At 37.3% G+C, this 26597-nt stretch overlaps 1 protein-coding gene across 1 annotated transcript in view; it reads left to right on the top strand.

Annotated features, from left to right (window-relative positions):
• The window catches only part of FBXW4 (F-box and WD repeat domain containing 4), a 150290-nt gene that overhangs the window by 16562 nt on the left and 107131 nt on the right, over positions 1-26597 (top strand). The window contains exons 2-5 of the mRNA XM_063433570.1: positions 6433-6528; positions 9165-9350; positions 20574-20706; positions 26251-26345. Of these exons, the coding sequence (XP_063289640.1) occupies positions 6433-6528; positions 9165-9350; positions 20574-20706; positions 26251-26345 (510 nt within the window). The remainder of the gene's footprint in view (positions 1-6432; positions 6529-9164; positions 9351-20573; positions 20707-26250; positions 26346-26597) is intronic.

Here is a 26597-nt window from a genome sequence, read left to right as displayed (position 1 = left end):
TAATATGGTAAGTAGATTTGTTTTTTTTTTTGTTGAAATTTTTTATTTTTTTCTTGCGTCTGCAAGCTTCTTCTTTTTAGTCTCTAAAGAGTAAAAACAATTTTACGTGGGATAGACACAGTGACTGCGATGATGGTTATGAAGTTGCAAACTCAGCCTCTTCATTATAGCTCTCTCTTGCAGCTGTAAACTAGAGCTCGCATGGGATATAGCATTTCTTCTGGCATACTGGCCAAGTCGGAGAGGAAATCCTTAATTTGAAGAAAATGTATCACTATTTTCCTTCTATTGTTTGGTTACATTTCTTCATACATGTGAGAAAGTAGCTTACCTATAGAAAAAATACCAGATTTAATCTTTTAGATCTTGAGAAAAGAGAGAGCTCCTGGAAATATTGTGATGTAACAATGGTAGAATATACTTAGTATATTTGGCTAATAGATGAATAATAAAGTGAATTTATTTTTTTCCTTTTTTTTTTTTTAATTATACTCATCACTTTATTATTTTATGAAGTAGACCTTTTTGGTCTTCTGGGCTGCTTTTTATACACATAATTTGTAGCTTCTTTTTTCAAGGGAACTTAAATAAAAAGTAAATAATCAGTTCCAGTGTTCTTCATTAAAGAATGAGTTGCCAGGAGTCAAATAATCCCCCAGTGCTCTAAAGACTGGTGAATGAGATTGTAGACTAGACTTGTGCTTGGCAGAAAAATTACTTTTGACCGAATCCGTTTGACTGGGGGGAAAAAAAAAAATGTGGTCAACCTAATTTTGTTTATACGGTGGTGTGGCTCGTCCAAATAAATAGTCCATACAAACGATTCAAGGAAACCTGTTTGAATAAAACAAAAGGGCATGAAAATCACTGTACTGTAAACTATGTATATAAAATATATATATATATATATATATATATTACAGAGAGAAAGAGAGAACTAGTAAGAGAGCACCCACAGGACTTAAGGCAAAAAAATGATAGTTGTCTTTTTTTATGAAGACCTGACAAAAGTCCGATATAGGACTGAAACGTCAATCAGTAGTATGCAATATTGATTGATTCTGTTGTAATAAAGACAGCTATACATTTTTGCATTAAGTTCTGTATGTGGCCTCCCTCTAGTTTTCTACATTTGTGGCCGGAGGGCACATATTCAAACTAGATTCCGAGTGCGGGGCTCCTGATTTATTTATTTGTTGTGTTTGTGTGTGTGTTTACAGTGATAGTCCAATTTTCCCACCAATTTAATAAAGCTAAATCTGATCGGAATTCGTTTAACTGAATTTCAACCAAATAAAATAATATTTTAAAATTCGGTCCACATTCGGCCAACATTCGCAATTCTGTACGTTTCGATATTATCATCATTCACTGTGGCTGATTCCTTGTTTATTTCTTATTTCGTTATTATTTGATTTCTTTCTTAGATTTAGCTGCTGTCCTCGAACCATTAATCATTGGACAAATTGAACTAATATTGTCTCACTTTTTCATTAGACAAGAAGTGTTCCTTCAAGATTAGTGCAGAAACCTATGTCTGATAGAAGCATGGATAGAAGTAATCTGCAAGATTTTCTAGGAGAAAGGCAAAGCTTTCAAAATGCTTGATCGGTGAAGCAAATGATTTGCTTCACTGAACGTAGAAAAAAATAAAATTAGTATGTTTCCTGGCCCTTTAAATACCTTGTAGACTCAAATCAGATTGTATTATATGAGAATACTATATGTCACCTGATTAAACATTATAAAATACACTTTACGTGCATATTTTCATTCAATGCACTAAAAGCAAGAAAAAGGTATGTTACAGAACCCTGACATTGTCACAATTATTCGTCTTCGTACCGTTGCTAAAATAAGCATACAACATTTGTGCGAAATTGACATAGTGTGGTCTGTTTCTACTGTTTGACAAATCCTATATGCGGCTTACCGGTTTCATTCTGGAATGCCGTGTGTTGCCGTATTCTGGGGCATTTTTGCATCTTCATCCCCTTTATAGGATCTTATGGTACAAGGATTTTTGTTTTTGTAAAGTGTTTTAGTACAATGCCTTTAGTATCTTTATTGTAATTAATATATTCATATTTGGAGATTATATATAAACATTAATTCTAGGGTAATATTCCAGTAGTAGCTCAATCGCATGGTGATAGCTCTACGTTTTAGAACTTTGACCCATAATTGATATTCACACATAATTTACATATTGTATACCTTACAATATAAATCTGTAGTTTCAGTCTGGTGTTTGTTTATATTGTTTGTTGTTGATGTTGTTGATACTGTAAACTAACAGAGTTATTACCTTTTTTTTTTTTTTTCTTCATCTCTTTCTTTACTCTTTGTTTTGCCCAGGGAAGAAAAAAAAAAAATGTAAGACCTCTAAATTCTACTCTGGTCTAGCTTTGCTGATCATAGGCAAACAGCCGGCAAAAGATTTAAATGATCGCAAAGCTTGCTTTTTTGTTTTGTTTAAAACAGGTCAGATGCCCAGGAATGCAGTCAAATTATAATGGTCTCTAAGTGCCGGAAGACATCGAATAGAGAAAGGAGAGAAAATGAGCCTTGGGCTTTGAACTGGGGCTGGGAAAATGGAGATTTAGGCAGGCCCTGAGGCCAGGTTAAAAATTCCTACATGTATTAACAGCTAGGTGTGATGGCTCTATGTACAGCGGACTAATTACTTACATGGTCTGTCCATTTCTAACTATTGCCTCACCATGTTTCATTTTATGGTCCTTTTCTCTTTCCAATCTCCTCACTGTTTTCATGCCTGTACTTTGATTATTATTATTTTTTTGCCTTAAAAAAGCATTTCATGAGTTTTATTCTCTCATTAATAGTTGGTAGCAATATTGTATTTTTGAAAAAAAAAAATTATTTATGTTAATGTCTTCCGTTTCCATTTGGGCTTGTCTTTGCAAAAACAAAAGTGTTGTAAACCTGGCAAACACAAACGTGCATGAATAGTAAATATCTAATATAAATATCTGATGCGTTATACCGTCTTACAATCACATGGATTGGATTCAGTGTAAGGTTTGTTTTTAAAACCATTAACACATAGATTTATTTCTAACCTATGTAATATAATTTTTTTTGTATTCCAGGCTAGACTTGACCCCCACTTTTAAATAAAATAATCTGTAGATTGTAATGTGCAAAAATATCTCAAATGCGTCTAGTTTGCTTGGTCAAAAAAATAGTATTTTACCATAATTAATACTTTTAATTTACCGTATATACTCGAGTATAAGCCGACCCGAATATAAGCCGAGACCCCTAATTTTTCCCAAAAAAACTGGGAAAACTTATTGACTCGAGTATAAGACTAGGGTGGGAAATGCAGCAGCTACTGGTAAATTTCTAAATAAAATTAGATCCTAAAAAAAATATATTAATTGAATATTTATTTACAGTGTGTGTATAATGAATGCAGTGTGTGCGTATGAGTGCAGCGTGTGTGCGTATGAGTGCAGCGTGTGTGCGTATGAGTGCAGCGTGTGTGCGTATGAGTGCAGCGTGTGTATGAGTGCAGTGTGTGTGTGTGTATGAATGCAGTGTGTGTGTGTATGAATGCAGTGTGTGTGTGTATGAATGCAGTGTGTGTGTGTATGAGTGCAGTGTGTGTGTATGAGTGCAGTGTGTGTATGAATGCAGTGTATGAATGCAGTGTGTGCAGGGCCGGTGCAAGGATATTTGCCCCCCCCCCCATATGTCCTGACCTCCCCTCCTCCTCCCTCAGTGGTCCTTACCTCCCCACCCCCGTGTTCCTTCACCCCCCTCCCCCAGTGGTCCTGACTCACCCCTCCCCTAGTGGTCCTTACCCTCCCCTCCCCTAGTGGTCCTTACCCTCCCCTCCCCTAGTGGTCCTTACTTCCCCCTCCCCTAGTGGTCCTTACTTCCCCCTCCCCTCCCCTAGTGGTCCTTATCCCCCCCTCCCTCCCATAGTGGTCCTTATCCCCCCCTCCCTCCCATAGTGGTCCTTATCCCCCCCTCCCTCCCATAGTGGTCCTTATCCCCCCCTCCCTCCCATAGTGGTCCTTATCCCCCCCTCCCTCCCATAGTGGTCCTTATCCCCCTCCCTCCCATAGTGGTCCTTATCCCCCTCCCTCCCATAGTGGTCCTTATCCCCCTCCCTCCCATAGTGGTCCTTATCCCCCCCCTCCCTCCCTCCCATAGTGGTCCTTATCCCCCCCCTCCCTCCCTCCCATAGTGGTCCTTATCCCCCCCTCCCTCCCATAGTGTTCCTTTTCTCCCCCCCTCCCTCCCATAGTGGTCCTTATCCCACCCCCCTCCCTCCGATAGTGGTCCTTATCCCCCCCCCTCCCTCCGATAGTGGTCCTTATCCCCCCCCCCTCCCTCCGATAGTGGTCCTTATCCCCCCCCTCCCTCCCATAGTGGTCCTTATCCCCCTCCCTCCCATAGTGGTCCTTATCCCCCCCCTCCCTCCCTCCCATAGTGGTCCTTATCCCCCCCTCCCTCCCATAGTGTTCCTTTTCTCCCCCCCTCCCTCCCATAGTGGTCCTTATCCCACCCCCCTCCCTCCCATAGTGGTCCTTATCCCACCCCCCTCCCTCCGATAGTGGTCCTTATCCCCCCTCCCTTTCATAGTGGTCCTTATCCCCCCCTCCCTCCCATAGTGGTCCTTATCCCCCCCCCTCCCTCCCATAGTGGTCCTTATCCCCCCCCCCTCCCTCCCATAGTGGTCCTTATCCCCCCTTCCCTCCCATAGCGGTCCTTATACCCCCCCTCCCTCCCATAGTGGTCCTTATCCCACCCCCTCCCTCCCATAGTGGTCCTTATACCCCCCCCACAGTGGTCCTTATACCCCCTTTTTTTATTATTATTTTTTTTATTATTATTATTATTATTATTTTTTATTATTATTTCTTATTTTATTTATATTTTTATTTATTTTTGGTCCCCCCTCCCTGCTTGATACATGGCAGGGAGGGGGGCTCTCCTTCCCTGGTGGTCCAGTGGCAGTTCAGTGGGGGGGAGAGGGGGGCTGGCAGAGCTGTAACTTACCTGTTCTGCAGCTCCTGTCAGCTCTCTCCTCCTCTGCGCCGTCCGTTCAGCTCCTTCTATCAGCTCACACTGTAAGTCTCGCGAGAGCCGCGGCTCTCGCGAGATTTACACTGGGAGCTGACCGAGGTGCTGAACGGACGGCGCGGAGGAGGAGAGAGCTGACAGGAGCTGCAGAACAGGTAAGTTACAGCTCTGCCAGCCCCAGTCTGTATTATGGCAATGTAAATTGCCATAATACAGACCTTGACTCGAGTATAAGCCGAGTTGGGGTTTTTCAGCCCAAAAAATGGGCTGAAAAACTCGGCTTATACTCGAGTATATACGGTAACTTTGGAATCCTGGGAGGATTTCGAATATATAACACCTAGCTGAATATCTGAACTGAATATAATACTCCAAAACCATGCAATTCACTGGGCTGCTTAATATTCTGATTTTGGCCTTTGGAGTCTTCTGCAGTGAACGTCTGAATGGGAATTTGTATTAAAAGGAAGCAGCCTAGGTGGAATTATGTTGTAACTAGTTATAAACAAGAAGCTGTTTAACCATTGAGTGCGACTGATCATCTCCTTTTTGTTCTGCTTTACAGTTTTCGTAAAGTATCATAGCCTGCTGTAGAGGTTATGATGCTAGGGGTACCCTGGCCTCGTTTTCCTGTAATGGCGCAAAGCGTTTTAAAACAGTTTGCCCTCTTACCTGGTCCTGCCAGTGCCTAGGCACCATGACCACTTCAAATCACTGGAGTGGTTGTGGTGATTTGAGTAAAACGTTAACAGTCTGTTAAAAAGATTGCTACAAATACATAGGTGTTTTTATTTACTCTCTAGAACAATTGGTTCTTTAATTGTAGTGACAATATATGCTCTTGAAGTTTAAGATGTATGGTGTTTCTGAGATAAACACAATATGTGTGTGTATGTTTATGTATTGATGCAGGAGCCTGTTGGACAGGTTTTTATGTATTCGGTTTAATGCTAAACACCGCTCTCAGAGTCAGTTTGTTCGGAGTGTTCTAATCAAAGGAGACAAAAGCAATCACTGCTCCTTTTAGATGCATATTAGCTCAGATCTGTATTTTGGACCCTACTGGCAGTTTCTTACCTAATGACAACAGAGTTGTTCGTTAAGGCATGGATTGTTAGAAATTCAGTCTGTTCACAGTGAATTTAAATTGTTTTGCCAAACTAGCTGAATTGGAAAATTTCTCCAACTTTGCTTTTTCAGTCTGACTACTTTTGCCTATTTTAAAATGTACTTTGATTTTCCAACAAACCACACTTTAAAGAATAACTTGGATAATATTTAATGGCTGCTGGCTCTCTCTTTATATAGATGCACAATTTTCTTACATTTTCACTGGATATAAGAAAATTAACAAGACCCTTTATTTTCTTGCAGGTTTCCTGGAATTTCAGTGAAGGAAAGAGTACGGGTTTCACAAAACTGGAAAAATGGACGTTGCCGACGCGATATACTTCTCAAATGGAAACGCAAGCAAGTGTTTTCTTTATTACTGTTTATTAGGATATTATGTGTATGTCGATATAAACGTGCAGCACTTTAAATTGTGGACAGGGATGAAATACGTCAAAACAGGCATTCAAGCAAAATTCGGTTTATGCTGCAATAATATGTTACAATATTTGGTGACTTCACATAATAAAGTTTATAACTCCAGACTCCTAGTTCATGAGTGAGACAGACTGAACGTTCCAACAGTTGTTTTGATGGTTAAATAGAAACCTCGTTTGAACTTATTGGATGGTTACTGAGGATTTCTGATTTTACTTGAGTTACAAAATCTATGGTCAGCCCATCACGATGTCCTGCTTTGTATTGAGGGGCACAGAATAATTGACTTAAATTTTTACATTAGCGAGACGTGCCATACATCATGTTATGCTCTCTGTCTGAGTGATATGTTATGTTAATATGTTCTATGAGTAGATATGTTAGTACTGTAGTGTTTCAGGTTTTTTTTTTCATTGAAGTAAGATGCATTTTTCTGAGGTTACAGCGTGACAAATCCAAATCGGTATATATTTCTTAGTATTCATAATTTCATATTATGACAAGGCCCTCTATCCACTGAATTTGCAAACTTGCATCAATGACTGATCACCAACTCTCCTAATGACACACTTTAGTCTAAGTGAGCCAAACAAATAAAAATGTGGAATGCATGGGGTTCCATTAGATAATTTACCGTTTGTTATCACTCCATGCAAAAACAGTCTCTGAGAGATTGAATACCACATCTTCAAACTATGGTTGTAAATTTGGTGAGACTGGCTGTTGTCTGATTCTTGCCTTTCCTGGAGCGAGCGGATCCATTTCGTATACTGTTTGTTAAAGGGACTCTCCAATCACTATAATCATTACAGCTTATTGGATATGGTACAGTATCCCATACATTATTAGAATGGTCTTAGTGTTTACATTATGGAATTTAATGAGCATTCCAATTTTTTTCCAATGATTTATTTATATGTCTGGAGGCTCGTGCCCAAATGATTTTCACCTTCCATCTATTTATATTAATTTCTGTATCGCATTGCTTTTGGTCCTGGCTTAAAGTATTAAATAATATGGACCGAAGTGAATCAGACGAAGAAAAGGCTGTACGTTTGGTTGCTAATGTGTAGCACTTTATTTTTTCTCTATGTGAACTTTGACATGTAATCTAAGTGAAATACTTCCCCACAACAGGAAATGGATTACAGGTACGGAGAGGTGGGCATTGTTTTGCGAAGGGCCATAAGATAGTAAAATAAAGACATTTACTTCGTTAAGTACAGGGCGGCATTTCATTTGACTATACTTTCATGCGGTGACCTTAAAGATATATGATGCAATTAAAAAGGGTAAAAAAAAAAGTTCAGAGAAGCTGCCGTCTTTGTACCTGAAGCTCAGGAGCAGTCTTGCCAAGATAAATGTGTGAGCAGGAACTCCTGTCCCATAAAACATCTTGTTCTTCTGCCTCCGATGACTCATAATGATCTATTTGCAATGACAGACTTAGTTGGTAAATGGCTTTGCTGTCACTAACAATCAGAATGTCTCTCTACAGGCTACACAAATACCTGGGGGTATGACTAAAGCTATGAAATTACAATAACTAATAGGAGTCCCAGGTTTCCTGATTTAAAGCGTTCAGCTGTGCTTGTCATTCTTTCTATAAATGCTTTAAATCCTATATTTCACAGTAATACTTAGCAAAGAAAAATACTTCCAGTAATGTGTGTATGTGGGGACTATGCTCTTCTGCAATCCTTTAACAAAGAGATTTTCCGTTGTCCGGAATAGCTCATATATTTTTTAATAGGGTGAAATATTCACATTAAGTGATGTTAATCTAATGCCCTTTCGGAAATAGAAGCAAAACAGCAGGCTTGTTCCGCAGCTATTTAATGGCTGTGATTGGTGTAGATCTTACATTTTCTTCCGCTTTGCGATTGGGTCTTTTTAGCTAAACCAATCACAGAGCAGACCGTCAATATCCATGGGTAGTTTGAGGACTGAGTGATACCTTTACCAATAACCAGTAATACAAAGGTAGCCAATAAAAATCTAGCATTCCATTTTCCTGTTTTTTCCTCTTCTTTAATTACTTTTTTTTTCCCTTTCCCTTTTTTCCATTTTTCTGTTTCATTTCATTCCCCCTTTCCTGATTTTGCATTCCGTTTTCCTTTGTGTCTCCTTGACATTTTTCCTTGCCTCTTTTTTTTTTTTTTCCCTGAATTTTACTATTTAAAAAAAATCCTTTCTTTCCATTTCCTTTTTTCACTTTCCCTTTTTATCTTTTCTTGTTGACGTCTGGCCTACACCTTGTGTTGGGGACTGTTTACGGACTTTAAATTCTAAAATATTTTTCAGCCCCTGCACTCCATTATTTCATAGTTAACCAGTTCTTGTAATAGATGTGTCTCACCCAGAGTGATTTAAAGAATGAGTCACACCTTTAATTTAGATAAAAATAATTTAATACCATTAGCTATTTTGTCCAAATCTCCCAAGCATTCTGACGTAATGCTTTTATTAACCTGTATTTTCTTGTTTTTTTTTTTTTTATTTCCTGTTTTTTCCAAGTTAAGATTGTACTAATTTTCTTCACCCCTTCCTCCTTACAGTTTAATGCCGTGGCTGCAAATCAGTGGTGATATATTGTACCTATCTCAGGCAGAAGAAATCAGGGCATACCAACTGCGCCCTAATAACAATGGCTTGCACAGAAGACCCTTTACTGTGTTTTTGGGCCACCAGGAAGATGTGTGTCGATTTGTTATCAGCAATTCTCATGTCATCAGTGGAGGAGGGTAAGCATAGCTTCTGTTATATATTGGTATATTAACCCCTTAAGGACACAAAAAAAGGGAATCATGACAAAATATTTCTCTCATGTGTCCTTAAGGGGTTAAAGGGACACAGCACATTAGAGAGTGGTTATGGTGCTAGGATTCAGACCCTGAAACATACCTTTGATATCCGTTTTATTTATAATATATATATATATATATATATATATATATATATATATATATATATATATATATATATATATATATATATATAAAAATCTTGCACTCCACCAAAACGACTATATTGCCCGTAGCTTGTCCAGCCAAAAATACAAAAATATATACAAAAGTATAGCAATCCAGGGACTTAAATTAAGGCTTAACTTTTGTTACCTTAAATAAAAATTGTCAAAGTTTCAGCTTGATTCCCTCAAGCTTTGTTTTGTCCTGATGAAAGCTTGAGAGAATCTAGCTGAAACGTTGACAGTTTTTATTTAAGGTAATAAGTTAAGTCTTCATTTTAAGTCCCTGGAGTGCTATCCTTTTGTATATATTTTTGTAAATGTATGGATGTGTGTGTGTGGGGGGAATTTCCACTCGCTAGTGAAAATCTGAGGTGTGTATGTCTGTTTATCTGGGGCGGGGGGGGGGGGGGGGGGGGCAGGCAATTTAGTCATTTATACAGCTTGGTTAAATTTCCTTGTCATTTATCCACAAATGCCAGTTTAGTGAAGAACCTTCAGTGATGTCTGACATAATGCTGTTGCACATCATTTAATTCTATTTTAAAAAGAAAACGCAGAGCAGAATTAAAGTGCATCAACACAAGTTATAGGAAGTTTGTAAAGGAGCACTTTAATTAAAATAATTATAATATTATTTGTAATAATCCAAAAAATATATTAAAAACCCATTAAACGCATCTGTAATCCACAGCAAGGCCGACTCTTCTTCTAAGCACGTTCTGCAATGTGTGATGTTCGCAATCCCTTTATAAAATAGAAGGCATGGAAACTGCCGAATTTAAACCATGCTATAAACCGTGGGTAGTATCTATGCCCCCAAACCAGTTTGTTCTGATGAAGTGATTTATGGTGCTTAGACTGTCCCTTTAAAGTGATGTTTGAGAACTTGATCATACCATGTATATTTCTGATCACTATAAAGCTTTAATAAATCTCTAAGGAGCAGTTTGACATACTTTTACATACTATGCACACTTTTATAGAATTCTTTTTTTATTGTGGGAGATGCTGAAGATTGTGAAGATGCTTGAGATAAAGCATTCTCTGCCTCTTTGCAATCAGTCACTGTGGCAAATCTTCCAATGCTTCTTTCTTTGGAATTGCCCAGAGCCATGTCTAGATAGTTGGCAGAAAGTTCTAATGAAAATATTTCCAACCATGCCCCTTTTCTCTCAGTAACTACAATGATCTGTTTTCATTCCAGAATCCCTAGCCCAGCAAAATCACGAAAACATTACACTCAGAAAATCAGAAATAAAGTTCTCTTTAACCAGTGAGGCTTTTCCCTGTCCACGCATGTCTCTTTAATGTAGGCCACAGTAGCAGTGTCATAGGAAATGCAGGTGCTGTGTCTGAAGCTGTATTTAACGGTTTCATGACCTGCAAGTCTAATGACCCATTTTATAGCGCTGCTTAGAAGAGAGATTATTTTGTCACACACAATTCAAGCATTGCCGGCAACATTGAAAGTGGAGGAGTCTCTTATACTTCAAGATTAATGGGAATTTAGCTGAGCTGGAACAGCGAAACAGTAATCCACTGTCAGATGTTTAGTACCTAGAAGCTGTGCTTTGAACAATCCGGTCTTCCTCAACAGGATTCATTTCTACACAGCCACTCAACCATTTCTGGAAGGTAACCTATGGAACAGAGATAAGGACTAACTAAACTCCTGGTACCTTGGGATGTGGGTACAGGACCGTTATCTAAAAGGTCTATGATTTCCAGCCAATGAACGCAGAAGTCAAGTCATCCAGATGCCAAGTTCTAGGTTGAGAAGGAACTTTAATAACATTCCAGAATAGTATGCTGCAAGCTTGTGTTCTCCTCACTAACTGTGGCCTCGATTTTAATATTTTTAAAACATAATTTGAAAAGTTTATCTAAAAATATTAAATGGAGTCCTATATTCTGGCTATCCTAATGTCAAGATGTGCAACCAGAAGGACTTGCAGTAAAGTCTTCGTCCTTGTTCAGTACATGCATACATGCATAGCTTTGACATAAACAAACATATGATTACCAATGCATGTTGACCATGGATCTTCTTATTAACCTACTGACTGTTACTGTGCTATACACGGGGTATACTAGTTATTCTTATAATAATGAGATTCTGCATGCCTCCTTCGATATGAGTCAAATTTCCATAATCTCTATCCTCAAATCAATTTTTGATCAGGAGATTGTCTAACAAGGAGCAGAGCGCGATGACCTACTGCATACTGCATTTTTAAAAGATATACAGAATTATACAAATCTTGCAATTTGTGCTGTTTAAATATCTTCTAATTGGCTGAAGTGTTTTAGATTAGTTACTAGTAAAATAAAACATCTCCTTTTATAACATTGTTTGAAATGTCAGTGACATCGTACTTACCATAGGAATTTGCCTTGTGAACAAGAGGAAAGTGCTATTCTTTGTCATTCTCTTGTCATACCTTTTTAAAGTACTTTAAAAAAAGAAAAAAATCTTTTTCATGGAGTTTTCGTCATGGAAGGTTAGAACTTTTGCCCCAACACGTAGACTAAAGACAATGTAGTTCTTCAAAGGTACAATATATCCAGAGACTAAACCTGGGCTGAGGTCATGGCTTTTTGAAGATTCACACTAAAATGTCAGTATGAGCATAGGAGAGTTAGGAGATAATCCCCCTTCATAAAGGAGATAAACGGTTTGTCTCCTTCTACAGCAAGCTCTGTTGCATTGCTTTAAGGTGACTTCAATGTAAGCTTGCTGAGGCAGGTATGGTCCAACATAGCTGTGTTACAATGACTAATTTAATGCTAAACTTACAGACAAGTGTTGCGATTTCACTATACTGTTCCACTCCATAACCTCAAAGAAGATGGGGGGGGAAAAAGTTGTTTATTTTTTTATTTTATAAGTTTTTAATTGACTCCAGGTTGAGCTATGTATTCAATGACATGTAAGGGGAATTAATTACATCAATTATCTTTACTTTGAGCATGAGTTCATTGTTTGAAATTTTATTACTGCGATTAGTGTTGATCCGTAAATGTTATGGGGTTTGTTTTTTCTTCATACCCATCCCTGGTGTGTTTCAGTCTTACTTGAACATTAAAAAGGATTCACTGGAAACATTGAATTGTTTTGGGAAAAATCACATTTGTCATTATTTTTGTTTTACCATACAAATCCTTGCTTTTGTACGAAAACCATCATAATATTAAACATATGTGTGCACAGATCTACGTTTCTTTTAAAGCAAAATTGCAAATTTTCAATTGTTATTATGAAAGTAAAAAAATCACATTAATTTGTGTATTTTTCCTTCAAACATTTAAATAATTGTAGATCTCTTTCTGTGCATCTTCTGATTTATCCTAGCCCCGATTGACTAAGCCCTTTTTACTTTGAAACACCACATAATCATTTTAAGGAACAATCCAACACCATAACCACTACAGCTCTTGAATCGAATTGTTCTGTCAGTGAGCTAAGCCCGGGACTGCAGCTTATTATGGGTTGCGCATGCTTCCATGAGCTCAAAGAAGTAGAACATCCCATAATGCGTCCTGTCTGGCTGCATGCTTGGTATATCATTGTGTTATTGCTGACTTTTTAGGAGAAAAAAAGAGTAATAGGCGCTCACTATAGTGAATGGTGAACAGGCTGCAGTATACAGAACAAGGATTCCCAGGACCTTGTAAGTGAATAACAAGAAAAAAAGGGGGGGGGGGGGGTGTATACCACGCCTAAAGATTAATATATACAAAAAATATACATACATATATTATGCAAATGTGTCCAAAGTAGATGGTAACCTCAAAATAAAAATAAGCAAAGAGGTAATCGTGCAATACAGTAAATCAATCCAGAAAATGGTGAATATAACTATACACAGTCCACTCACATTTGGATGAGCTATAACAGAGCTCGGCTGTGATGCGCTTGGACGGTACAATCCCCGTCTCAGGATATGTGGTTATGGTAACTCCAGATGTTTCCAAAATGCAATATGCGTAGTTTATATGGAGAAAAGATATAGCAGCAAATGGTGAAGTAGGTACCAATAATTGGAAAAGAATAAATAGTAATGTACTTACAATTACTAGAGCATAAAGCCTGCTCTAGTGTAAACAGCTTGGGTGGTATAATCCCCACCAAGGATGTGCAGGATCGAGGAAGTAAATAAAAATAGTGGAATATAAAAGTAATCTATAAAAAGTATACTTTAATATATAACAAACAAGTAAAAAATCATAAGTATGCAATAAAAGTCCACTTAACGCGTTTCGCCTGGTAAGGCTTCTTCAGAAGTGTGGAGTGACTCCCTCAAGGATCCGTTTATATATGCTTGTAAATTATGTAATTCATTGATGGTGTGCTGCTTCCTATTTCCGGGATTTTCGGCTGGAACGCACATGTCGCATAGATAGTGACGCGGTACTCGCGTCGCACTGGAAGTGACGCAGGTACACGCGTCATGCCTGAAGAGTATTTCGGCGCGATTAATCCAATGATACTGTTGCGCTCAGATGGAACGCACGCAACGCTAAGAGAACAGCGTGCGTTGCGTTCCAGAGCGTCATGGCTGCTGGATTAGATCGGAACATATAGAGAATGGGCATATAGTCCTTCTCTGTGATAACATAGCTGCCATGATTGTAATTGGCAAAAGATAAGCGTATATATTAATGTCACAAAGACCACCAGAATTATGATGTTTATACATAATACCGTGTTTCCCCGAAAATAGGACCTACCCCGAAAATAAGCCCTAGCCGAATTTTCAGGGTGGGCTGCAATATAAGCCCTACCCCGAAAATAAGACCTAGGCATTTTACCTTTGCGGCCCGGCGGGACTTCCTTCTTCTATGAGGAGGAGGGGGAGGAGCGTTGCGGGCCGCGGCATCGCGCAGCGTGATGACGACGTGCGCAGCGTGATGACGACGTGCGCAGCGCCGTCAGTCTGCCTTCACGGATCTTCAGCGGAAGGATACATTCCGGGCAGTGAGACACCCAGTGGTCGGACTCTTTGAACTGTGAGTAGATACCGGTATTTTATGTCTGGGACTTAATTAATTAAAGGGGGGGGGGGGTGAATTAATTAAAGAGGGGCGTGAATTAATTAAAGGGGGGTGAATTAATTAAAGGGGGGTGAATTAATTAGAGGGGGGGTGAATTAATTAGAGGGGGTGTGGATTAATTAGAGGGGGGTGTGGATTAATTAGAGGGGGTGTGGATTAATTAGAGGAGGTGTGGATTAATTAGAGGAGGTGTGGATTAATTAGAGGGGGGTGTGGATTAATTAGAGGGGGGTGTGGATTAATTAGAGGGGGTGGATTAGAGGGAGGGTGAATTAATTAAAGGTGGGGTGGATTAATTAAAGGGGGGTGGATTAATTAAAGGGGGGTGGATTAATTAAAGGGGTGGTGGATTAATTAAAGGGGTGGTGGATTAATTAGAGGGGGTGTGGATTAGTTAAAGGGGGTGGATTAATTAGAGGGGGTGGATTTATTAAAGAGGGGGGTGGATTAATTAAAGGGGGGTGGATTAATTAGAGGGGGGTGGATTAATTAGAGGGGGTGGATTTATTAAAGGGGGGTGGATTAATTAAAGGGGGGGTGGATTAATTAAAGGGGGGGTGGATTAATTAAAGGGGGGGTGGATTAATTAAAGGGGGGGTGGATTAATTAAAGGGGGGGTGGATTAATTAAAGGGGGGGTGGATTAATTAAAGGGGGGGTGGATTAATTAAAGGGGGGGTGGATTAATTAAAGGGGGGGTGGATTAATTAAAGGCGGGGTTCAATGTACATACCGGTACCGTAAATAAATAAGCCCTACCCTGAAAATAAGCCCTAGTGTGTTTTGTGTGACTAAAATTAATATAAGACCCGGTCTTATTTTCGGAGAAACACGGTACTAATTATAGTAAATAGCAATAGTAGCAGCAAAGCATGTTTTGAATAATCATAAAGAATTATACAGTACATTAAGATTATACAGTACATAAGGGGATGTAACTTATTGGACATAATTTGAGTGAATATATATCATATTTATAATGAGGATATTATATCCAAATATAATCATATTAGATAGATCTGAATTAAGATTAGAACACATATAAAAGTACATTGATATAGTGTATACAAATATAAATATATAAATATATAGAGAACAGGAAAACATATATATATATATATATATATATATAAAATTCATTGAAAAACTCATTAAGAAACAAAAAGGTCATATATGTATAAAAACCAGGAGTAAGATTAATGTAAAAAAGATCGGAAAAAATGTTAAATAAAAAAAAAAAATATATATATATATATATATATATATATATATATATATATATGAGTAAGAATAAAAAATAAGAGAAAAAGGGAGATATTTTATAATAAAATATATAAAAATATATATGTTATAAAAAATATTAAAAGGCCAGTTCATGCTGTTATAAAAAAATTGTAAAGATCAAAATCCGCATTCAACCCATTAGGGTGTAGGGTGTCTAACTGGTACACCCACTTCATTTCTATTTGTCCAATCTTTTTAACAATATCTCCTCCCCTCCAGTGATTTTTTTACAATTGCAATCCCAGTAAATGAAAGGTGTTTTGGATCATTATTGTGCATGCAAAAATGGGTTGGTATTAAGTGATTTTTTTTTTTAAGCCTTTTTCTACATTTCTGCAGTGCTCTGCTATTCTTGTCTTTAAAGATCTAACCGTTCTGCCTACATACTGAAGGCCACACGGACATTCTAATAAATAGATCACATTCTTACTGTTGCATGTGATGACCTCTTTTATAGTGTATATTTTCCCAGTGTTATTTGACCTAAATTCCGTAATCGTTCTCTTTGTTGTTTTAGTTTTTTTGCATGCCATACAACAATTGCACTTATAAAAACCTTTTTTATTCATAAAATTATTAACTTTATTAGGACTATTCTTTGTAAATTTTTTTGTTAAATGCATCTTCAAATTTGGTGCTCCTCAGAATATTATTTTTGGTTTATCAGGGATTATTTTTCTCAGGATTTCATCTTCCTTCAAAAAGTGCCAATGTTTAGTTAAAAATTTTTTCAAGTGTTTATTTTTATTATTATAATCTAATACAATTGGTAAAATAAAATCAGAATTGCCTTGATTCACTCGAAGTTTTGTTTTATGTATGAGCTGATTTCTATTTATTATAGCTGTTTGGTTGATTGTTGATTCAATATTCTTAGCGTTGTATCCTTTTTGTATGAAACTCTCTTTTAATGTGTTTGCTTGTTTAAGAAAAGTCGATGTATCTGAACAGTTTCTTTTGAGTCGCATTATTTGGCTTTTAGGTATACTATCTAGCCATATTTTATTATTGCAACTGTCAGTGCTTATATAATTATTTACATTTACATCCTTGAAATGTGTTTTTGTTTGTATTTTATTGTTCTCAATATAAATATTTAAATCTAAATAAGTCACCATGGAATTACTAAAATCTGCAGTTAAAAGTATACCATCATCATTATTGTTTAAAAGAGAAATAAAATCCTAAGCTGAACTCATAGACCCTTTCCAAATAAAAAGGTCAGCTATGTATCGGGAATAGGATACCAGGCATTCCACCCAGTCATGCCCCCTCCAAACGGACTGGTCCTCCCACTCTGCCATATAGAGGTTGGCATAACTGGGTGCAAACCTGGTACCCATAGATGTTCCCGTTTTTTGCAGATAAAAACCATCTTTAAATCAAAAATAATTATGTTTTAAAATTAGGTCTATGCCTTCAATTAAAAACTCAGTTAGTTCTTGAGGCATAGAATCATCTCTTTCTAAATTGGATCTGATAGCTTGACACCCTTTGTCATGTTGTATGATCGTATACAGTGACTGTACATCACAGGTGATAAGTATGTAGTCTTCTTTCCAAACAATATTTTAATTTTTTTTAATAAGTCTATCGTGTCTTTTAGATATGATCTTGTTTGTTTCACATATGGCTGTAACATTATATCAATGTATTCGGATAGGTTAGAAAGGAGCAATCCTATACCGGATACAATTGGTCGTCCCGAGGGGTTGCTTATATTTTTATGGATTTTTGGAAGGAAATATATGACTGGGATCTTAGGGGATTGTATATCAATATAATTATATTCTTTGGTACTTAGGATTCCCAAATCTTTTCCCTTTTTTAAGTACATATTAAATTTGTTTTTTATATCTTTTGTTGGATCTTTATTTAGTTTAACATATGTATTGCAGTCGTTTAGTTGTCTCAAGGCTTCTGCTTCATATTTTTCTTTAGATTGAATTACAAGACCTCTGCCTTTATCGGCGGGTTTAATTACTATTGAAGTGTCATTGTATAAATCTTTAACATTTTTCATTTCCCTTTTATTCATATTTGGTCTATTTCTTGGTTGTCTGGTATCCAGGACTTTCAAGTCCTTACATACCTTTTTTTTCAAATATATCTAAGGCACTTGGTTTTAAAATAAGCAGGATAAAAATTGGATTTACTTTTAAGTTCACTACTTCTATATTCTTTCAAATTTGTATTAGTTGTGTGATGATCATTAGACTTACTCATATAGAAACATTTCAGAGTAGCATTCCTTACAAACTTGTTAACATCTATATAGGTAAGAAAAGAATTATAAGGTTTTGTTGGAGCAAAATTAAGGCCTCGTTTTAGGATATTTTTCTCTGTGGTATTTAGCACTTTGTCAGATAAATTAAAAATGCCTATGGGTGATTGTGATTTCTCATTTAAAAGCTTTCCATCCTTTTTTGTTGTTTTTTGCCTGATCTCCTTCCTCTAATTCTCTCTTGCGTTTTTTTCTTGTTTGTTATATATTAAAGTATACTTTTTATAGATTACTTTTATATTCAACTATTTTTATTTACTCCCTCGATCCTGCACATCCTTGGTGGGGATTATACCACCCAAGCTGTTTACACTAGAGCAGGCTTTATGCTCTAGTAATTGTAAGTACATTACTATTTATTCTTTTCCAATTATTGGTACCTACTTCACCATTTGCTGCTATATCTTTTTTCTCCATATAAACTACGCATATTGCATTTTGGAAACATCTGGAGTTACCATAACCACATATTCTGAGACGGGGATTGTACTGTCCAAGCGCATCACAGCAGAGCTCTGTTATAGCTCATCCAAATGTGAGTGGACTGTGTATAGTTATATTCACTATTTTCTGGATTGATTTACTGTATTGCACTGTATTGCACTACCTCTTTGCTTATTTTTATTTTGAGGTTACCATCTACTTTGGACACATTTGCATAATATATGTATGTATATTTTTTGTATATATTAATCTTTAGGCGCGGTATACACCCTCCCCCCCCCCTTTTTTTTTCTTGACTTTTTAGGCTGTACACATTTAGTGAGCTAGCCACACACTATCCTGCCACTAGACGTTTGGTCTATTGCACTCTATGTGTAGATTATAGATAGAAACACAAATCTTACTTTAAAAAGAGCATGTAACATGTAAAAACTTTATAACACGTTTTGTGCTGTAGAAAAGTGCCACCATGTCATATTTCAATGACAGATGCACTTTAAATGTCAGAGCTCTGAAATGGAAAGCCTTGGCAGGACTAGATTTTCTGTCAACGAATGGAAACTTTTGAATATGTTTTTGCAAGTGTTACAGAATTTACCGACCACACTGATCTTCTTTCAATTTGATACTTATGTAATGAATTCTAGAAGAACTATGTGAGAGCTCAGTACTTTTACTTACAGGAGCTAATTATTTAGGAAAACACAATCATTTAATGTTTTACGGGTGTTTCTCTGGACATGTATAACGAAAAAAAAGTCCACTATATGCCAGATATGGTTATTTTGACTTAGTGTCATTTGATAGAATCTAGGCAGCAAGGCCAATTGAATAAAATATAAAAAAAAATGTTTTTAATTTTCCATTGTTGTCGGATGGTTGTTTTGCTGACCCTTGGTAGATTAATCACAAACACAGTGTTTGCAGCGGTTGCTCCATGTGTATCTTCCCTGGAAAAGGATTTGGCACGTTAGATACCTGATATGGAATAATGGAAAACACAGACTTCCAATGGCCACTTTGTATGATTTTTCAATAAAAACTCTAAAATCATATCTCGTATTCTAAATTGTAAACAGTTGTTCTAGTATTGATGTTAAAGGACAACTCTCACTTCTCATTTTTTATAAAAAAGTTTTATTATATTTCATGAAATTTTATTTGTAAAACAAACAATGATGTATATTGATTTTTATTTATTTATTTAGAGAATGTTGGGTCAGATTCAACTGTTATCTGACCAATAGCTGCTCAGCCCAACTTTCTTGCTGCTGCAGGTTCACAAAACGCAGTCACTGCAGCAGCAAGTTAGGTTGACCAGCAGTTGGTCGGGTAACCGTAGAATCTGACCCAATATGGCTTCTCAGCTAGGTAATAAAAAAGTGAAATTTTCTCAAATAAATAAAAACATATTAAAATATGGTTTATTAAATGTTTTTAAAACTAAAAAGAGAGACAAGTGTAAATTTGATGTAGGAAAAAACTACTTTTCCCATTCCACCTTTTTGACCGTCATCTTTATACACCTTGAGTTAGACTGTCCAGATGATGCTCACTAGTCTGTAACCACACATTGCCTTTCAAAATGGTGTGCTCTTTCTGTGTGCTGCATTTCTTTCAGGCCATTTTGAAAAGCAATGAATGGCTACAAAGTAGGGATCATTGATTTGGTTATCTGACGCACGGACCCAAGGTGTATAAAGATGGCTTTTAGAAAGGTGGATTGGGAAAGGTAGAAAAGGGATTTCTTCAAAAATGTCAAAATTTCATTTCTCATATATACACCGTACACTACCATGGTAACAATGAACGTAATGTGCTACAAGTCTATGAAAAAAATTGTTTTATAGGTTTACTGTTTCTTTAAGCAGAGTTCTAAAGTTCATCTAATAGTTCTGTTAAGTAACCTGTACTGATGATCTTTTTGCAGGGATGGGAAGATTGCCCTCCATAAAATTCACAGTCCTACCAGTATCCTGTTCACAGCTCACGAGCAGGACGTGAACTGCGTTGATGGCCGTGGAGGAATTCTAGTGAGTGGCTCCAGGGATCGTACCACACGGGTAAGCAGCGTCTCCAGGATCGGAAAGAAAAGTTGTCCTCTTGAAATTGTCACTTCATCATTTGTAATGAATACTCCATTCTAAAAATTTCATGAATGACATCCAGTTATGCAGCTAATACATTTCTCACATTGTAAGCTGATTAGCTAATCAGGTATGTGTGGTGAGCAGGACGTTTGGACACATGCCACAGGGAAATGTTCTTTTACCGTTTCCTCTCTGCATCCTGTCACAGAGACTTCTCTAGGAGCTGTTACGGCTTGTCACATAACACTTAGGGGCAGATTTACTAAGAGGTGAAAAGTCAGAGAGTGGAAACTCCATTTTTAGTATCCATAGTCAATCTTCGTAATAGACATTCTTCTGAAAAAGCTTCACAAAATGAGTTATTTTTTTACCTTTTAGTCCTATAAGATTAACAGTTAACATGTTAAATGTTTTTGAACATTTATACTGAGTGTCTCTTTAATTTGTTTGGCCTTGGCAAATGTTTAATAGATCAGGAGCATTGGGGAAAACTGACCAGAAAATTTAAAAAAATAGGCGAAAAGGTAACAAAAAAGAACTAATTGCACCTAACCTTTTCTTTCTCTTAAATTTTAATGGATCACTTTTTGAATTTGATGAATTAAAAACCAAATTAGTAACTTGAAGAACTAAATTGTTATTATTTGTAACACATGCCTAACGGTCAGTATAGCTCCTGTAACACATGCCTAACGGTCAGTATAGCTCCTGTAACACATGCCTAACGGTCAGTATAGCTCCTGTAACACATGCCTAACGGTCAGTATAGCTCCTGTAACACATGCCTAACGGTCAGTATAGCTCCTGTAACACATGCCTAACGGTCAGTATAGCTCCTGTAACACATGCCTAACGGTCAGTATAGCTCCTGTAACACATGCCTAACGGTCAGTATAGCTCCTGTAACACATGCCTAACGGTCAGTATAGCTCCTGTAACACATGCCTAACGGTCAGTATAGCTCCTGTAACACATGCCTAACGGTCAGTATAGCTCCTGTAACACATGCCTAACGGTCAGTATAGCTCCTGTAACACATGCCTAACGGTCAGTATAGCTCCTGTAACACATGCCTAACGGTCAGTATAGCTCCTGTAACACATGCCTAACGGTCAGTATAGCTCCTGTAACACATGCCTAACGGTCAGTATAGCTCCTGTAACACATGCCTAACGGTCAGTATAGCTCCTGTAACACATGCCTAACGGTCAGTATAGCTCCTGTAACACATGCCTAACGGTCAGTATAGCTCCTGTAACACATGCCTAACGGTCAGTATAGCTCCTGTAACACATGCCTAACGGTCAGTATCGCTCCTGTAACACATGCCTAACGGTCAGTATCGCTCCTGTAACACATGCCTAACGGTCAGTATCGCTCCTGTAACACATGCCTAACGGTCAGTATCGCTCCTGTAACACATGCCTAACGGTCAGTATAGCTCCTGTAGCACATGCCTAACGGTCAGTATAGCTCCTGTAACACATGCCTAACGGTCAGTATAGCTCCTGTAACACATGCCTAACGGTCAGTATAGCTCCTGTAACACATGCCTAACGGCCAGTATAGCTCCTGTAACACATGCCTAACGGTCAGTATAGCTCCTGTAACACATGCCTAACGGTCAGTATAGCTCCTGTAACACATGCCTAACGGTCAGTATAGCTCCTGTAACACATGCCTAACGGTCAGTATAGCTCCTGTAACACATGCCTAACGGCCAGTATAGCTCCTGTAACACATGCCTAACGGTCAGTATAGCTCCTGTAACACATGCCTAACGGTCAGTATAGCTCCTGTAACACATGCCTAACGGTCAGTATAGCTCCTGTAACACATGCCTAACGGTCAGTATAGCTCCTGTAACACATGCCTAACGGTCAGTATAGCTCCTGTAACACATGCCTAACGGTCAGTATAGCTCCTGTAACACATGCCTAACGGTCAGTATAGCTCCTGTGTATTTTACTTGCTAACCTTTGGAATCCATGTTCCCCACTTTTTCTATGCAATGTAATTCAAGAATGTGTTAGATTATTATTAAACCCAGTTTTGTTGAAATATTTTTTTTGAACAGTCACATTTCTTAAATTTAAAGGGACACTCTTCTGTCCAAATACAAAAATAAATACAAATTACTGTTTAGTAGATATTTCCCCAATGAAAACTTGCATGCATTTAATTATGTATTTTTTGTTTTAAATTGGGGCTACATCTAAAATCAGATTGCAAAACCTTGTGTCTGCAGCCTTTACAAGCCCTCCCATTCTAACCCCGCCCAGACTTTCTGTGGCTGTCCAATCACAGACTTCCCAATGCAGCTCAACGGGAAGTCTTTGCAAGGCAGGTGCTCTGGGCAATTGCTGCCTCTTGAGTTTTGTTCCACTCTGCTAAACAAACCAGGAAGTAACAGGACCGGTAGTCTGAATGACAGCTAGGGGGTGTAAAAAGATTTATTTATGACAGTGCCAATTTCTTTTGAACTATTTACTTTTTGTTAAATAAAAAAAACAACATAACCACATTTTTCACACAAAAAGCACTGTTTGCAATTGCCACTTTTATAGATGTAACTTTTTTCAGATTTAAAGTTGTATCACTACCATTAATTGATCTAGTTTAGACTGTAAGCATGTATCACCCTCATCATCTTTTCCAGTCACCTAAATTTTAGTTTAAAATGTTTCGTTTACCCATTTCTCAGTGATGCAGAATGTGTTGTTGCTTTATAAATAATACTATTTTTTTTATATCTAGTCATTTATAAAGACAAAGGGGATTTAGTTCATGGCAGGTTTGAGAGATTCATGGTTCTGATAGAAGTGTGCGAAAAAGCATATTTTGTAAATTAAAAACATACCCCATCATCATTTCTCTAAGTAGTTTCACACACTCCTCAACCTGAGCAAATCAAGATGGTTAGTCAAACACTTTAAAAAAAAGTTTTGCTTTTTCTTTTACCATCGCTATGTGGCAGTTCCTTGTTCCTGATCAGAATTCCTTTTTAATAGCTTGTTCCTGTTACCTGTGTTTTGGAATTTAATTATGTTTATACAGTTTATAAAGTGCTGCAATGTTCTGCATTGCTGTACAGCAGGTCGAAACAACTTGTGAATAATTGATGGCAAACAAATTGTCTTCTAAATCTCGATATCTTGAAATGTCGTTCAGACGTAGCATGGAGGCCGAGGGTTTCCTTACCCTTTCTAAAACAAATGTGTTGATGCAAAAATGTCTGTAATATCTAATAGAAAGTCACTTCTCTTTGCTAAAAAATACCTGTATAATGCAAGTATATAAGCACAGTGCCACTGTTTTCTTTAAAATACCTTGCTAACTAGAACAGGCTCAATCATAGTTTTCTATGAGAGAATCTGTACTGCAAAATTCATATGCACTGGAAATAGATGCTTTCCTGAAAATGTATAATTAAACAACACGCCACGTTGTTTAGGTTTGTGAAAATTTAAACTGGATTTTGGTGCTGCCAGTTCAGCTTAGTCTTGAGAGTGTGTTGATTTTTAAAAAATTTTTTTATTGTTGATTAAGAAAATAACGTCAGGTGAGGATTGGCTAGAAACCCCCTCCAGCTAATTCCTTAACAAAATAATTTTTTTAAATGTTTTAATTACATTTATCTCCATAATAAATGTAGGGGGAATATAGAGTTTTAGCCTGGAATGTCCACTTTTTCTTCCCAATAATTTTTTCTGCTAATGCATTTGAAAAGTCTGCTTTAACGTGATTTAGTATGAGGCTGATAAATCTTAATGTTGCTGTGTGTTCACAACATGGTATTAATATTTGGAGCGATTCTGCTCTGGAGGATGGGTAGGCATAAGTTAATGGTAATTCTAAATGCAGGAAGTGTGGCTGCTATTGAGGACCCTGTGGAGTGTTGATTACAGTTAAGCCTGGCGAAGCTGCTAATGTACATTCCTCACTGATGGCCACCAGATAGGCTGCTCCCAGCAATATTTTTAACCTGTAGAAGATATGAAAGCTTTAGAAGAGTTAAGCCTGTCTTCGTTTGGTTACTTTTGGTGCTATGCTAAATTCCTGTTGACATGAATAGCAGACAGCTCTCTTTGTGATGAACACGCAAGTGTAAAATAGCAAACTCTGAAGATTTGGGGATCATATGGAAATAAAGAAGAAGATTAGTAATAAAAACACCAGGCGTTAACAAATAATGGCAGAATACCAAGCTGAGACACTCTTTTGTCGAAGGTGACAAGAGCCTTAATCTCATGAGCTCAAGTCTTAAGAAATAATATATATATATGTCCATAAGTACTCCCATTGGTCTGCTGCATAATATTAATAATAAATAAAACATTTAAGGGAATGTACATATTAAAGTAAACCTTTTTATAATTAGATGTGTTCCTTTATACATTTATGTTGATGAGTCTCCCTTAAAAAAAAAAAAAAGAAATTAAAATGCCATAAACCTTAGAGCCCGATCCTTCTTCTGTGAACTTATCGGAGGTCTTTGTCCAGTCAGATGGTTTTTAGAGAGAGAAGATATCTCGCACTTCAGGTGCTGCAGAACAAAACTTCATAATAAGTAATAATGTAATAAAAACTGTGAAATTTGTTTTAAGGGAAAATAATGACATTTTGGGGTTCTGGGTCCTTTTATAATCCATTACACATGCAGTCTAAAATTTATAATGTTTCCAGAACCTCTTAATGGAATTACTTTCCCATAATACATTTAAAAAAAAAAAAAAATCTCATGTGTGCTTTAAAATATTTTACTCTGGCCAGTTTATCAGTGGCCTATTATTATTCTTGGCATTTATATAGCGCCAACGTATTCCGCAGTGCTTGAGAGGTACGTGTTGAGAGCATCACTGCACACCTCTATCTGATTGGCTTACAGAGAGTGTTTTACACACCGTCATCGCTGTAGGTACCAGCACTGACAGACGCTCTCTGGTTTACATTCTATTAAAAGAAATTGTCTGGTTATAATCTCCTCTAGGGGTGTGTGTGTGTGTGTTTATGTGTGTATGTGTTTGTGTGTTTATGTGTTTATTTCTCTTTTAAACAATTTAAATGTGTCGTGCTTTAAGCATTTACATGGTCGGTGCCAATGTGTATAAGTGCTCTTTCGAAATAGCCTGTACACCATCATATTGCTTGATTGCTTGTGTTTTCAAAGGTGGAAACAAACAAAAAGGTTGCTGACATCACATCTCCAGCCTTGTATTTCTTTATCATTAATAATCATTGAGGGTGTAGGAATTGTGATGCAATTCCAAGGTGGCTGCCTCCACACTGAAACATTAACAGATCCAGCTAATCATACTGTAGCTTACTTAGATGAAAGAGTTATTAATCTGCTGCACTGTATAAAGCTTTTTTATCGAATAGTGTCTCTTTAGCGAAGTTTCCCCAGAATAAGTATTGCATAATTAATTAAAATATTAAAATATTGTGTGTACTTCACAATGTGCGTTTTGTTGGGATAGCAAGATACTAATGAACTCTGTGATCTGTTTTACACAGGTGTGGTCTCTAGCATCTAACAGACTTGGGCAGTGCCTACACACCATTCAGACGGAAGACCGAGTTTGGTCAATTGCCATTAATCCTCTTTTAAGGTAAGAGCATCATTAAACTGACGCCACATTAAATACTCACCACTCTCTTGTCAATGGGAAAGATGTCAACAGATGATATACCTAAAACCAAATACAAAGTGCTTTGCAGTACGTGTAAACAATAACAGATGCCATCTAATGTTTACCAGTTCTGCTCTACCATTCTGGCAACAATTATCCATTTTACACATTTTTCATTTTTTTTGGTTATCATTCTTTTACACACCACATGGAGCTGCATCAATTACTTCC

The sequence above is a fragment of the Pelobates fuscus genome, chromosome 10, assembly GCF_036172605.1.
Source record: "Pelobates fuscus isolate aPelFus1 chromosome 10, aPelFus1.pri, whole genome shotgun sequence".
Classification (NCBI taxonomy): Eukaryota; Metazoa; Chordata; class Amphibia; order Anura; family Pelobatidae; genus Pelobates; species Pelobates fuscus.
This window is presented reverse-complemented; position numbering and strand designations above follow the sequence as displayed.